General features: G+C 44.0%; 1 protein-coding gene across 12 annotated transcripts in view; it reads left to right on the top strand.

Annotated features, from left to right (window-relative positions):
- MAJIN (membrane anchored junction protein) overlaps positions 1-14654 on the top strand; it is a 33930-nt gene that overhangs the window by 11993 nt on the left and 7283 nt on the right. For 3 of the 12 annotated variants that reach the window (XM_016921191.3, XM_016921192.3, XM_063783031.1), the window contains exons 2-9: positions 37-83; positions 750-867; positions 5404-5449; positions 9772-9847; positions 10339-10464; positions 12374-12405; positions 12728-12819; positions 14040-14103. In XM_016921191.3, coding sequence (XP_016776680.1) covers positions 767-867; positions 5404-5449; positions 9772-9847; positions 10339-10464; positions 12374-12405; positions 12728-12819; positions 14040-14103 — 537 coding nt within the window. In that variant the 5' untranslated portion in view covers positions 37-83; positions 750-766. Of the gene's footprint in view, positions 1-36; positions 84-749; positions 880-5403; positions 5450-9771; positions 9848-10338; positions 10465-12373; positions 12406-12727; positions 12820-14039; positions 14104-14654 lie in introns of all 12 variants that reach the window. The other 9 variants (XM_054662445.2, XM_063783032.1, XM_063783034.1 and 6 more) reach the window with 5 other exon arrangements.

Raw genomic sequence — 14654 nt, 5'->3', positions numbered from 1 at the left:
TTTATTTTTTCCATCTCTCCCCTTAACTCCCCACAGAGACAACCTTAAGTGGACAGAGATTCTAGAACAGGAGAAATAAAACAGTAAGTGCTAGGGGTATAGTAGGCACTCTTGGAACACAGGGAAGCCTCACAAGTGGGGGAAAGGAAGAGTAATTGATAGATCTGGAAAATAAGCCATTCCTTGGTGCCACTCAAAAACATGAGTGTACATCCTTATTTGCTACATTGGTTGTGGCAGGAAGTTGTAGTAATACCTTAATTTCATCTAAAATTGATAGCAAACGTCCTCCTAATTGGCTTGTAATTGGTGTATCCTTTGGATTGTGTCATTATTTAACTTGAGCCCTCTCTGTATCCACTGAGATTCCAGTGGAAGTGGGGATGGGAGAGAAGAACAGATTCAAGAGATACTTGGGAGAAACATTTAATTCTAACAAAGACTCTGAGTCATCAGGGCGGATACTAGTATCATTAGTCTTCTTGAAGGGAAATGATTTGCATAAGGTCATAAATGATCAAACTTGAATTCTGGGCTTTTGACTGCAAGCATAAAGATTATCCCGACACACTGTATTCTCCCCATGCAGGTAGGAGAATGTTCCAAGTGATGATCCTGGTACGTAGGCAGTAGTGCTTAGTGTTGGACATTTTACTCATGAAGAGATGTTACAGATTGGGCAGGTTCCCTTTCCTGTAAATAAGGAACAATCGTTAGCTTTTTAGTAATTCTCTTTCTATTTTATTTAGGCTATCGTTTGGGAGCAATGAGTTTAAAACCCTTTACCTACCCGTTTCCAGAGACGAGGTTTCTTCATGCAGGACCCAATGTGTATAAATTCAAAATCAGATATGGGAAGAGTATCAGGTAATTTCAAAGGTAGGAGGGTAGCCTATACAAACACCAGTTAGTGCTAGTGCATTCCCACAGGTCACCTCTTCTTTACCTTCACCCAGTTCAGGAAACTGGTAAAGTAGCATCTTGCAGGACTGTCTTTCCCAGGAATTTTATATTCAGTATATATATTATTCATATGAGTTTCTAAATGAGGGACAACTTTTTTTTTTTTTTTTTTTTGAAGAGAAGCAGATCTCGCTATGTTGTCCAGGCTAGTCTCAAACCCCTGTCCTCAAGCAGTCCTCTCACCTCTGCCTCCCCAAGTGTTGGGATTATAGGTGTGAGGCACCACACCCAGCCTAGGACAACATATCTTTGAAGCAGTGTTTCTCAAAATTTTACATCTCAGGGCTGGGCATAGTGGCTCACACCTATAATCCCAGCACTTTGGGAGGCCAAGGTGGATGGATCACTTGAGGTCAGGAGTTCAAGACCAGCCTGGCCAACATGATGAAACCTTATCTCTACTAAAAATACAAAAATTAGCCAGGCATGGTGGTAGGAGGCTGAGGCAGGAGAATTGCTTGAACCTGGGAGATGGAGGTTGCAGTGAGCTGAGATTGTGCCACTGTACTCCAGCCTGGGCCACAGAGTGAGACTCTGTCTCAAAATATATATATATATTTTCATCTCGACTCCCTTGCAATTTTTCTTTCTTTTTTTTTTTTTTCTCCCAAGACAGGGTTTCACATGTAGTGGTGTGGTCACTGCAGCCTTGACCTGCTGGGCTCAAGGGATCCTCCCACCTCAGCTTCCAGAGAAGCTAGGACTACAGGCATAGTGCCACCACACCAGGCTAATTTTAAAATTTTTTTTGTAGAAATGAAGTCTCACTATGTTGCTCAGGCTGGTCTCAAACTCCTGGGCCCAAGGGATCCTCCCTCTTTAGCTTTCCAAAGTGTTGGAATTCCAGGCATGAGCCACCAGCACCCACCTTGCACTCTTTAAAATTATTAAGGACCCCAAAGAGCTTTTGATTAATCTGTCAATATTTGTCATAAAAATTAAAGCAAAAATTTGGCCAGGCACAGTGGCTCACGCCTGTAATCCCAGCACTTTGGGAGGCCGAGGCCGGGGGGGGGGGGGGGGGTGGGTGAATCATGAGGTCAGGAGTTCGAGACCAGCCTGGCCAACATGGTGAAACCCTGTCTCTACCAAAAATAAAAAAAAATAGCTGAGCATAGTGGCAGGCGCCTGTGATCCCAGCTAACCAGGAGGCTGAGGCAGGAAAATTGCTTGAACTTGGGAGACGGAGGTTGCAGTGAGCCGGGATGGTCCCACTGCACTCCAGCCCAAGCAACAGTGTGAAACTCTGTCTTAAAAAAAAAAAAAATCACAGCAAAAATTTAAAGCAGTGTGTTTATTAATTTAAGAATAATATATGCAACAAATACAGTATTATTAAAGTTATATTTAGTGAGCCAGGCAAGATGGCTCACGCCTGTAATCCCAGCTATTCAGGAGGCTGAGGCAGGAGAATCGCTTGAACCCGGGAGGTGGAGGTTGCAGTAAGCCGAGATCTTGCCACTGCACTGCATTTGATCAAACCCAGCATCTCACCTTTTCATGATAAAAACAATTAAAAAAAAAAAACAGCTGGGTTCAGTGGCTCACATCTGTAATACCAGCACTTTGGGAGGCCAAGTCAGGCAGATCACCTGAAGTCAGGAGTTCAAGAGCAGCCTGGTCAACATGGTGAAACCCTGTCTCTACTAAAAATACAAAAATTAGCTGAGCATGGTGGTGCAGACCTGTAGTCCCAGCTACTCGGGAGGCTGAGACAGGAGAATCAGTTCAACCTGGGAGGCAGAGGCTGCAGTGAGCAGATCGCGCCGCTGCACTCCAGCCTGTGCAACAGAGTGAGACTGTCTCAAAAAAGCAAAACAAAACAACAAACTAGAAATAGAAGGGAACTTTTGGCTAGGTGCAGTGGCTCACTCTTGTAATCCCAGCACTTTGGGAGGCTCAAGTGGGAGGATTGCTTGAGCGTAGGAGTTTGAGATCAGCCTGGGCAACAAAGTGAGACCCCATCTCTACAAAAAATAAAAGAAATTAGCTGGACATGGTGGTTTGCACCTGTGATCCCAGCTGCTTGGAAGGCTAAGGCAGGAGGAATCGGTTGGCCCAGGGAGTTGAGGCTGCAGCTAGCCATGACTGCACCACTGTACTCCAGCCTGGGGAACAGAGTGAGACCTTGTCTCAACTTCAAAAAGAGAGAAAAAAAAAAATCAGGCCAGGCACGGTGGTGGCTCACGCCTGTAATCCCAGCACTTTGGGAGGCCGAGGCAGGCGGATCTTCTGAGGTGAGGAGTTTGAGACCAGTCTGGCCAACATGGTGAAACCCCATCTCTACTAAAAATACAAAAATTAGCGAGGCGTGGTGGCGGGTGCATGTAATCCCAGCTACTTGGGAGGCTGAGGCAGGAGAATCGCTTGAACCCGGGAGGCGGAGGTTGCAGTGAGCCGAGATTGCGCTATTGCACTCCAGCCTGGGCAACAAGAGCGAAACAACATCTCAAAAAAAAAAAAAAAAAAAAACCCAGCTTATATGTATTTGTAGTTTGGAAAGGTAGGACTATATTAGTAGCCCTCTCAGATCATTGTGGATATTCTTTGACCCTGTGACAAAACTGGACAAATCGTAGTTTGGGTTTGTTTTTTTTTTTAATGGTAGTTATTTTTAAGATTAGTTGCAATGTGGAATCTGAAATTATGTCATGAACTTTTTGAACTCTGTTACATTAAAATCCACTGGTCTTTGTTGTTCTTTGAATGAATGTTTGACCTAGGATGATTTTTGTTTTTGTTTTGTTTTGAGACCGCGTTTCACTCTTGTCACCCAGGCTGGAGTGCAATGGTGCGATCTTGGCTCACTGCAACCTCCACCTCCCGGGTTGAAGTGATTCTCCTACCGCAACCTCCCAAGTAACTGGAATTACAGGCGCCCGCCACCACGTCCAGCTAATTTTTTGTATTTTTATTTTTATTTATCTATTTATTTATTTGAGATGGAGTTTCATTCTTGTTGCCCGGGCTGGAGTGCAATGGTGCAATCTCAGCTCACCAAAACCTCTGCCTCCTGGTTCAAGCAATTCTCCTGCCTCAGCCTCCCAAGTAGCTAGGATTACAGACATGCACCACCATGCCCAGCTAATTTTTTATTTTTAGTAGAGATGGGGTTTCTCCATGTTGATCAGGCTGGTTTCAAACTCCCGACCTCGGGTAATCCACCCACCTCGGCCTCCCAAAGTGCTGGGATTACAGGCGTAAGCCACCGCACCGGGCCTTTTTTGTATTTTTAGTAGAGACAGGGTTTCACCACGTTGGCCAGGCTGGTCTCGAACTCCTGACCTCAGGTGATCCACCTGCCTTGGCCTCCCAAAGCGCCGGGATTAACAGGCGTGAGCCACTGCGCCTGGCCTGACCTAGGATGATTTTGTAACATGATGTGTTTCACTGGTCATTTGGAATATTTTGGTTCACTGAATTATGCACATCCTCCAAATATTGATACATTTCATTATACAGTATCGAAAAATATTTGTTAATATCACCACAGTCTTAAAAGTGTTGACCTGTTTGGAAACTGTCAAACTCAAAATGGTGGACGGAAATTTTCCAAAATTTAAATTTTCACTTGAAAGCCCAAAATTTATTGTTGACAACAAGTATTGTCAGTTCTTTTCCTTGAGTTGACATGCCTATTTTATTCATTTTTAAGAAAGTGTCTGTCAAACTTCCAAGTATGAATAACAACCATAGTCTGTCTGTTAGCTGATCATTCAAGTAAAATATTCCATGAAGAAAAGCAGACAGTTCAGTTTGCAGCTTAAACAGTCACACAAGTGAGTTTCCCTAAAATAACTATCATATTTTGGTATGCAGCAGAAGCGCTTTATGCATACTTCGTGTTTTATCACATAATATTTAAAGAGACATGTAGTTAAAGATTGAGATTTTATAAAATGATTGCTTTTTTTTTTTTCTGCTTCCTCAAGGATATTCAGTGAAACTGGATTTTTTTTTTTTTCCTATGCAGCAGTAAAGATTTCTTTGACTGATAGTACAGCCTAGTGCAACTGGCTAGATTTGTTTTAAGGCATTGGCAATTTTGCCCACCATTGCTTTTGCAATCATGGTTACAAATATTAACACAGTGAGAAAGGCAAATAATACCTTAGTATTATTATGAAAATAGTTTTACCCTTGAAGACCCATTGAAAGGGTCCCCAAAGCACACTTAAAGTACAACTGTTCTAACCAATGATTAACTTTCACAGTGGGAATTTCAGGTCTTGGCAGGTTGAGAAGTCATTTTATACCAATGTTCAGACCACGCCACCTAGGTGATCACTTCTTCCCCATGAGCACTGGGTCAGCATACACAGTTTTACTTATGTCATGTTTCTTTAGCTCAGTGGAAGTGTTATTTTTGCCCTAGTAGAGTCTACTCTCTCCAGAGCTTTCCTTCATGTCTTACTTGTCTCTTGTCTGTTTACCTTCTAGAGGAGAAGAGATAGAAAATAAGGAAGTCATCACCCAGGAGCTGGAGGTAGGGAAAGAAGCATACGACTTCTGGAAAAGTTACTCTTTAAGCTAAGGATGCATCCACATTCAGGTTTTAATTATTTCCTACAAACTGAGTCACAACCTCCACTTGATAACTTGGCTTCCTCCTGCTACATCTCCTTTGCAAAGGAACTTTATGTTTTTCCATGGGAATTTAAAGCCTGTATTCTTTCTCAGTTTTCCTAGTTGAAATGTCAGCACCTTTGAGGCTGAGAGCTTTTTGTTTTCACCAGTTTCCAGCCTTGGGCAGCTCTCTTTTGTTGCAGCTGGCATAGAGAAAGATTCCGGAGGACTGCCTCCTTCCAGGGTTCTGGGAAACCTCACCATCCCAACCACTGCCTGGTACTTGACATTCAGGAAACTCGACTGTAAATACACAGACAAGGTTGCTGTGTCTTCATTTAAATTGGCAACATTTGCAATTGCCTTACTCCGACTTCATTTTCATTCCTTTCTACCCGGTTCCTCTAGCTTTAGGTTTTCCTACAGAAGAAGACTGAGCAGGTGATCAACTTTACAAATTGGTGGAAGCAATGGACAAGGAGTTAGAGTTCTGGGGGTTGGCCCTGGATTCCAGTCCTGGCATAGCCACCACTTAGCTGTGTGACCGTTGGCAAATCATATATCAACTTGGATCTTAATTGCCTCATTTGGAAAATGAGAGGTCTAAACTAGCTTTTCCTCTTCTGACTTCACAATTCGGTGATTTGTGACTATTGTGATTTCTTAAGACATATGCCTCCACATTTCAAAGCAATTAAATAAACTTAAACACAAAACTCTGTGAAACCAAAACTGAGTCATACCCTTAAGAAGGTACCTCTTTGGCTAAGTGTTAAAAGATACATTAGGATCTTGCAGGACCCTCAAGGATATCATTATGAATAAGTTATTTTAACATAGGACCAAGAAAATGTTCTACCTGGTTTTTTGTTTGTTTGTTTTTTGAGATGGAGTTTCACTCTGTCACCAGGCTGGAGTGCAGTGGCACGATTTCGGCTCACTGCAACCTCCATCTCCCAAGTTCCAGCGATTCTCCTGCCTCAGCCTCCCAAGTAGCTGGGACTACCGGTGTGCACCACCACGCCCAGCTAATTTTTGTATTTTTAGTAGAGACGGGGTTTCATCATGTTGGCCAGGATGGTCTCGATCTCTTGACCTCGTGATCCACCAGCCTCGGCCTCCCAAAGTGTTGGGATTACAGGTGTGAGCCACTGCACCTGGCCATTCTACCTATTTTAATTATGAGCAGAGCAGGCTTTATTTCACTTTGCTTCAGTTAACCTGAGCAGTGAAAAGCTCACGGAAGCATAACAGAGAGGAGGGAACACAGACTTTAGAGCCAGTCAAACCTGGATTTGAAGTCTCCATACTAGGATAGTGTCCAGCTTCTAATTATAATAGCTAATATTTATTGAGTAATTACTATGAGAAGTGTTCTGCCATTCACAGTTTGACTTCGGGCAAAGTACCTACCCTCCCTGAGTCTGTTTCCTTACCTGTCAAATGAGGTTAATAAAGAAGGCCTGTTTCAAGACTGAGGATTAGAAATAGATGTCTGCAATGCCTGCCACACAGTAGCTCAATAATTAGTAGCTCGAGAGTATTTACATTCAACATATGTCATATTTCCAAGGTGCATTTGATATGCATATGCATCTTTCTCTTATGCTCACTAGTTTGGGGTCAGATGTTATCATTCTCTTTTCTTCATTTAGAAAACACTTACTGAGGCTGGGCGCTGTGGCTCACACCTTTAATCCCAGCACTTTGGGAGGCCGAGGCAGGTGGATCACCTGAGGTCAGGAGTTTAAGACCAGACTGGCCAACATGGGGGAACCCCATCTCTACTAAAAATACAAAAATTAGCTGGGTGTGGTGGCACGTACCTGTAGTCCAAGCTACTCAGGAGGCTGAGGCAGGAGAATTGCTTGAACCTGGGAGGCGGAGGTTGCAGTGAGCCGAGATCGCACCACTGCACTCCAGCCTGGGCAACAGAGTGAGACTCCATCTCAAAAAAAAAAAAAGAAAACATTTACTGAGAAGCAGGCTAGCCTAGGGGTTAAGACTAGGAGCTCTGGAACCCTGCTGCCTTGGTTCAGATCTTGGCCCTGCTATTTCTAGTTATGTAACCTAGACTACATTTTTTCACCTCTCTTTGTCTGTTTCCCCGTCTGTAAAATGGGAATAACAGAATTGCCTCACAGGGTTTTTGTGAGAGTTAAATTAATTAATATGTATAAAAACACAGCCGGGCTCTGTGGCTCACGCCTGTAATCCCAGCACTTTGGGAGGTCAAGGCGGGTGGATCACCTGAGGTCAGGAGTTTGTGACCAGCCTGGCCAACATAGTGAAACCCCATCTCTACCAAAAATACAAAAGTTAGCCAGGTGTGGTGGCAGGCACCTGTAATCCCAGCTACTTGGGAGGCTGAGGCAGGAGAATCGCTTGAACCCTGGAGGCAGAGGTTGCAGTGAGCGGAGACCAAGCCATTGCACTCCAGACTCCAGCCTGGGCAAGAAGAACAAAACTTCATCTCAAAAAAAAAAAAAGGCCGGGCGTGGTCGCTCATGCCTGTAATCCTAGCACTTTGGGAGGCCAAGGTGGGCAGATTGCCTGAGCTCAGGGATTTGAGACCTGCCTGGACAACATGGCGAAACCCCATCTCTACTAAAAATACAAAAAATTAGCTGGGCGTGGTGGTGCGTGCCTATAATCCTAGCTACTTGGGAGGTTGAGGCACAGCACTGCTTGAACCCAGGAGGTGGTGGTTGCAGTGAGCCAAGATTGTGCCACTGCACTCCAGCCTGGGTGACACAACGAGATTCTGTCTCAAAAAAACAAAAAACAGTAACACTTCCCATAGTAATTACTCAATAAATATTAGCCAGTATAATTATAAGCTAGACACTGTGCTACTATGGAGAATACAGAGATAAACAAGACACAATTTCTTTTTTTTTTTTTTTTTGAGACAAGGTTTCGCTCTGTTGCCTAGGCTACAGGGCAGTGATGCAATCATAGCTCACTGCAGCCTCGACCTCCCAGGTTCAGGTGACCCTCCCACCTCAGCCTCACAAGTAGCTGGGACTACTGGCGTGTGCCACCATACCCAACTCATTTTTGTATTTTTTGTAGAGATGGAGTATTGCCATGTTGCCCAGGCCAGTCTTGAACTCCTGGGCTCAAGCAATCCACCTGCCTTGGCCTCGCAGAGTGCTGGGATGACAGGCATGAGCCACTGCGCTGGCCACAGTTTCTATCTTCTTTGAACACAAACATGAGAACACTGAAGCTTAGGGTGAAATGACAAGGCTGGGATTGAAATTGAGACTTTTTTCCCCATAGAAATTTAGTAGTCTTTATGATGCCAAATTAATTAGTATAGACTAATAAGCATATAGCTTAATTAGGGACTAATTGATTAAAATTTAAAGTGAGTGAAAAAAAGGTTTGACTTAAACAACAGCAAAATACTGTATATCAGTTAATACCAGTATTATTCATTCATTCAATGTACATTTAGTGAGGACTTGTTATGCATTATTCATGATGGTAGACACCCTAGAAGGGATACTAAGATAAATCAGGTGTATATTCTACTTCAAGTAGATCTCCTAGTAAGGAATATAAAACATTTGTATGTGGAATGTAGTAAAGACTCCAGGCTAACTACTGTGAAGTTTGATACTAACAATTATAACTTGGTAAATCAGGGAAAGATTTCTGGAGGAGATGCCTTTTGAACTATGCCTGAAAGGATAGGTCGGATTTGGACAAGTGCTGATGGGTGGAAAGGGCATTTCAGGAAGAGAAATTCCCTTTCTATGCAAAAGCATAGAAATGGAGAAGCGGGCTGGGTGCAGTGGCTCATGCCTGTAATCCCAGCACTTCGGGAGACCGAGGAGGGCAGAGCACTTGAGCCCAGGAGTTCAAGACCATCCTGGGCAACATGGTGAAACCACATCTCTACAAAAAATTAAAAAATTAGATGGGTGTGGTGGTGCACGCCTGTAGTCCCAGTTACTGGGGAGGCTGAGGTGGGAAGATCACTTGAGCCCAGGAGGCAGAGATTGCAGTGAGCAGAGATCATGCAACTGCCCTTCAGCCTGGGCCACAAAGCACGACTCTCTCAAAAAAAGAAAGAAAGAAAGAAAAAGAAATGGAGAATCAGAACATGTGTTAAAGGAACAGCAAATAGTTCAGTTTTGATAGTGTATAGGGTATGTGAGTAGCAGTGACAAATATAAACAAAGACTGACTGAGACTCAACAGTGTTAAAGTCATTTCAAATATGTTTTTCAGGATTCTGTCCGCGTGGTCTTGGGAAACTTGGACAATCTTCAGCCCTTTGCTACAGAACACTTCATTGTATTTCCCTGTATCCTTTTTTTTTTTTTTTTTTTTTTTTGAGATGGAGTCTTGCTCTGTCACCCAGGCTGGAGTGCAATGGCATGATCTTGGCTCACTGCAACCTCAGCCTCCCAGGTTCAAGCGATTCTCTTGCCTCAGCCTCTCCAGTAGCTGGGATTACAGGCACATGCCACCACACCCGGCTAATTTTGGTATTTTTAGTAGAGGCGCTATTTCACCATGTTGGCCAGGCTGGTCTTGAACTCCTGACCTCAGGTGATCCACTCGCCTCAGCCTCCCAAAGTGCTGGGATTACAGCCATGAGCCACCGCGCCCAGCCTATCCTTTCTTTTCTGGCTGGAAATGAGCTACAGCTCACATTTTAGACTCAAATGGACGTAGCAAAACCATAGGCAGTTTGGAGGGTAGGTCAGGGGAAGGAGAGAGAGTCTCATCCCTAAAATAGTACTTAGGAATGCATACTGGCATCTTTCCTTACTCCTTAGCACCATTTTCCAGATAAAAGCAAATGGGAGAGAGTTTCCCACCTGAAATTCAAACATGGGGAAATTATCTTGATCCCCTACCCATTTGTTTTTACTCTATATGTGGAGATGAAATGGTTCCATGAAAACCTGTCACCTGGTAAGTGGAATGATGTGAATGTGGATGGCAGAGAAGAAAATTGTTTAGCCGTGCCAGCTAGGTATCGCGAAAGGGGCTACCAGATTGGGCTCCAGCCATATGGTGCACAGGTCAGGATCATGTGCTCCAGGCCAGACTGACCGGTTCAAATACTGGTGGTCCTGCCACTTAATGGCTGTGAAGTTAGATAAATTAATCTTTCTGTGCCTCCCTTGTGAAATGGTGAAGAATAATATTACTACCTATATCATTGAGTTGTTAAAAGGATTAAATAAATAGTAGTAGATGAAAAGTACAAAGCCTGACTTAATCACTGAATGAAAGATAACTATTATATAAACCCTTCCATTAGAGAGAATTCTATGATTTTCACTTTAGAGCTATCTTAAAGGTATCTCCCAATTTTATTTTTATTTAGACAGGGTCTCACTCTGTCACCCAGGCTGGAGTACAGTGGTGTGATCATAGTTCACTGTAACCTCTAACTCCTGGGCTCAAGTGATCCTCCTGCCTCAGCTTCCCAAGTAGCTAGGACTATAGGTGTGTGCGACCATCCCCGGCTAATTTTTTTTTTTTTTTTTTAGTAGAGACAGGGGTCTGACTATATTGCACCGTTGGGTCTCAAACTCCTGGGCTCAAGCGATCCTCCCACCTCGGCCTCCCAAAACACTGGGATTACAGGCATGAGCCACTGTGCCTAGCCCAAATTTTTATTCTCTGAAGGCCATGGGTGTTTTTGTTGATTGAGGGACAAGTAAACACCTACCCTTTTGATTTGAAAAGGGGTGCAGGCTGGGCATGGTGGCTTATGCCTGTAATCCCAGTACTTTGGGAGGCCGAGGCAGGAGGATCACTTGAGGCCAGGAGTTCAAGACCAGCCTGACCAACGTGGTGAAACCCCATTTCTACTAAAAATAAATTTAGCCAGGCGTGGTGGTGTGCGCCTCTAATCCCAGCTACTCAGGAAGCTGAAGCAGAAGAATCGCTTGAACCCGGGAGGCAGAGACTGCAGTGAGCTGAGATCACGCCACTGCACTCCAGCCTGGGCGGCAGAGCAAGATGCCATCTGAAAAAAAAAAAAAAAAAAAAAAAAATATATATATATATATATATATATATATATGATGTAGCCCGATATGGTGGTGGTGCATGCCTGTAGTCCCAGCTACTCTGGAGGCTGAGGGAGGAGAATTGCTTGAACCTGGGAGGCAGAGGTTCTGGTGAGCCAAGATCACACCACTGCACTTCTGCCTGGGCAACAGAGCTAGCTCTGTCTCAAAAAAGAAAGAAAAGAAAAGGGGTGCAAAGGCCTTGCCTCAAAATATCTCCCCTTTTCATTTGTCACAGGTAGCTGAAGTTCTACTTTTTTTCTTTTTTAGTAAGGATCGTCCCCTCCCTTTTCAAACCCTTTGTAGCTTGTAGATTACAATCATTCTGAAACAGGGGAGGAAGAGAGTTTGAAGACACTATTTTTAGGGAAAATAGTACCAGGTAGAAGGGAGAAGGGCACATGAGGAGTCTTTGTCTGGGGTCAGTTCCAAGAAATAAATAGTAGCCAGAAATCCAGGTAAAACAGCATCGTGGCTAGGCCTGGTGGCTCACTTTGGGAGGCCAAGGCAGGTGGATCACCTGAGGTCAGGAGTTTGAGACCAACCTGGCCAACGTGGTGAAACCCCTCTCTCTACTAAAAATACAAAAATTAGCCAGGTGTGGTGGCATGTGCCTGTAGTCCCAGCTACTCGGGAGGCTGAGGGAGGAGAATCGCTTGAACTCAAGAGGCGGAGGTTGCAGTGAGCCGAGATCGCACCACTGCACTCCAGTCTGGGTGACAGAGAGAGACTTAATCTCCAAAAAAAAAAAAAAAAAAAAAGTCTTAAATCTATTATGACACTCAAATTTCCTATTGTAGGGAAACCAATAAGTGACAGTCCTCTTGGGTTGGTAAGTTTGCCTTCTCTGTACAAAATGAAAATTGCCTTTATCACCACCTTTTTTCCAAAAAGTCCTGCTCTTGCCTCTTCCCCTTACTTTGCCGTCAGTTGCTGCCCAGGTCCAGTCAGAATTGTAAACATAAGACCATATTTTCCCCCTTGGCTAGATTTCTGAGACCATGTCTGTAACAGAATGTCTATTCTTACTTGCAAAGCTGGTGTTAAAAGTTGCCTTTGGCAGTTTAAGGATGGGGAGTTTTCTTCACTGTGCCTTCATGAACTGTGAGCAACTCTGGAAAGGAGTAGTCACAGGCATCTGCTTCCTCCTGAAGGTCCCAGTTGAGAAGAAAGCAGTAGGAGCTGTGATGAGGAAACGAAAACACATGGACGAGCCCAGCTCCCCCAGCAGGCCAGGGCTGGACAGGTCAGTGGTGTGGGGAGAGAGGCTCGCTCTTGCGTCCTAGTTAGGCTTTGCCAGCTATTACTGTTGGTTGATCCTGTCCTTGGGCGAGTCACTTTCTTTTGCAGGACTTCATCAGTATCTGCCTATTACAGTGGGTGGACTAAGGAAAGGGAGCAAGTTAATATTTACAATATAATTTGAACACAGTCCCTTTTTCAGCAAAGTACGATTTTTCTTTTCAAGATGAAGGCTAAGAAGAAATACAGTCCGATCTAAACAATTGAATTCAGCACATTCAATAATACTTACTATGTTAATATCACCAGAAGGCACAGGACTTATGAAGTCTCAGAATATTTACAAAAACATAGGGAAACTCTTGAAGGAGTAAGAACAAATAAAATATAATTCTATTTTACCCAGTGAGAAGTTAGCTTTTGGAACCTTAAGAGGCAGTCCAGACTAAAATATAAATGTTTGCAAGAGGGTATGTATCAATCATTGGGTGGGGTGCTGTGATATTAGGGGGAATGTTGAGTACATCCCTAACATATTTTTATTGTGGAGGCTACTTATGTTCTTCTTTCAATTCTCTATCAGGAACAAAATGAGTCAGTAAGACAATTCAGTCATTCTTATTAGCACCCTAGAAAGCTAATAAGAATGCTGCTGGAATAATCCAAGGTGTGGTTTGTTCCCTAGCCCAAGATGCTTCCACCCTAGGCCCACAGAGAACAGCTACCCTTTTCCTGGGACTCTGTGGACCCCTAGACATACAGGAGAAATAAGGTAGACCACTAGGAAGCTGACCCCATGCTCTCCAGATGCACATGTAGGTGAAGAGGTAGGGAGCTCCTTTCCAAGCCAGGTGGAATGTGAGGGTACTTGGAGGTATGAAGCTTTGCTTTGTTCCATTCGACTGAATTTTCCATGCAAATGAGGTCTCAGATCTTCCCTTTCTCTGGGTTTTGATGCACAGTCAAGTATTTCAAAATCTGATACCTGCTGTCAATCACATTTTCACTTTCTCAAACCCCAGATCCCTAAGTGTCTCAAACTGGGATTCTGCTGTGAAGTAAAGCAGCACCCAAAGAAAATTTGGCCACCCAATTTATTCTGCCAGCCAGGAGTAGTATAAAAATAGCCAACCTGCTGAAATATTCATTTGGGCCACAGTTGCTTGAATGTAGTGATATTGCCTCTGCCAGTAACATTTCCTGCATATTTTCTCCCCACCTCAGGGCCAAGATAGGGACTTCCAGCCAAGGCCCCAGCAAAAAGAAGCCCCCTGTGGAAACCAGGAGAGTAAGTACTAAAATGGAGCCTTCGAGGCTATTAGCTATTCCTGTTCTGTTACAAGTCAGGATTCCGGTTACTAGCACATCTTGGTTTTTCGTGCAGATTGAATTGACTGAACTCATTCTTGGGTTTCACTGTCTGCAGAATAACATTCAACTATTATGCCCTTGCCACAATGCATCCCAAAGTGGCTGCATAATACACGCATCGATGAATTTTTTTGTTAAAAAGTCCTCTCTTTGCCTGGTACGGTGGCTCATGCCTGTAATCCCAGCATTTTGGGAGGCTGAGGCGGGTGGATCACCTGAAGTCAGGAGTTCAAGACTAGGCTGGCCAACCTGTTGAGACCCAGTCTCTACTAAAAATACAAAAAATTAGCCAAGTGTGGTGGTGGGCACCTGTAATCCCAGCTACTCGGGAGGCTGAGGCAGGAGAATCACTTGAACCCAGGAGGCGGAGGTTGCAGTGAGCTGAGTTCGTGCCACTGCACTCCAGCCTGGGCAACAGAGTGAGACTCCATCTTAAAAAAAAGAAATCCTCTCTTCTCAGCTTAAAAA

This window comes from Pan troglodytes, chromosome 9 (assembly GCF_028858775.2).
Source record: "Pan troglodytes isolate AG18354 chromosome 9, NHGRI_mPanTro3-v2.0_pri, whole genome shotgun sequence".
Taxonomy (NCBI): domain Eukaryota; kingdom Metazoa; phylum Chordata; class Mammalia; order Primates; family Hominidae; genus Pan; species Pan troglodytes.
This window is presented reverse-complemented; position numbering and strand designations above follow the sequence as displayed.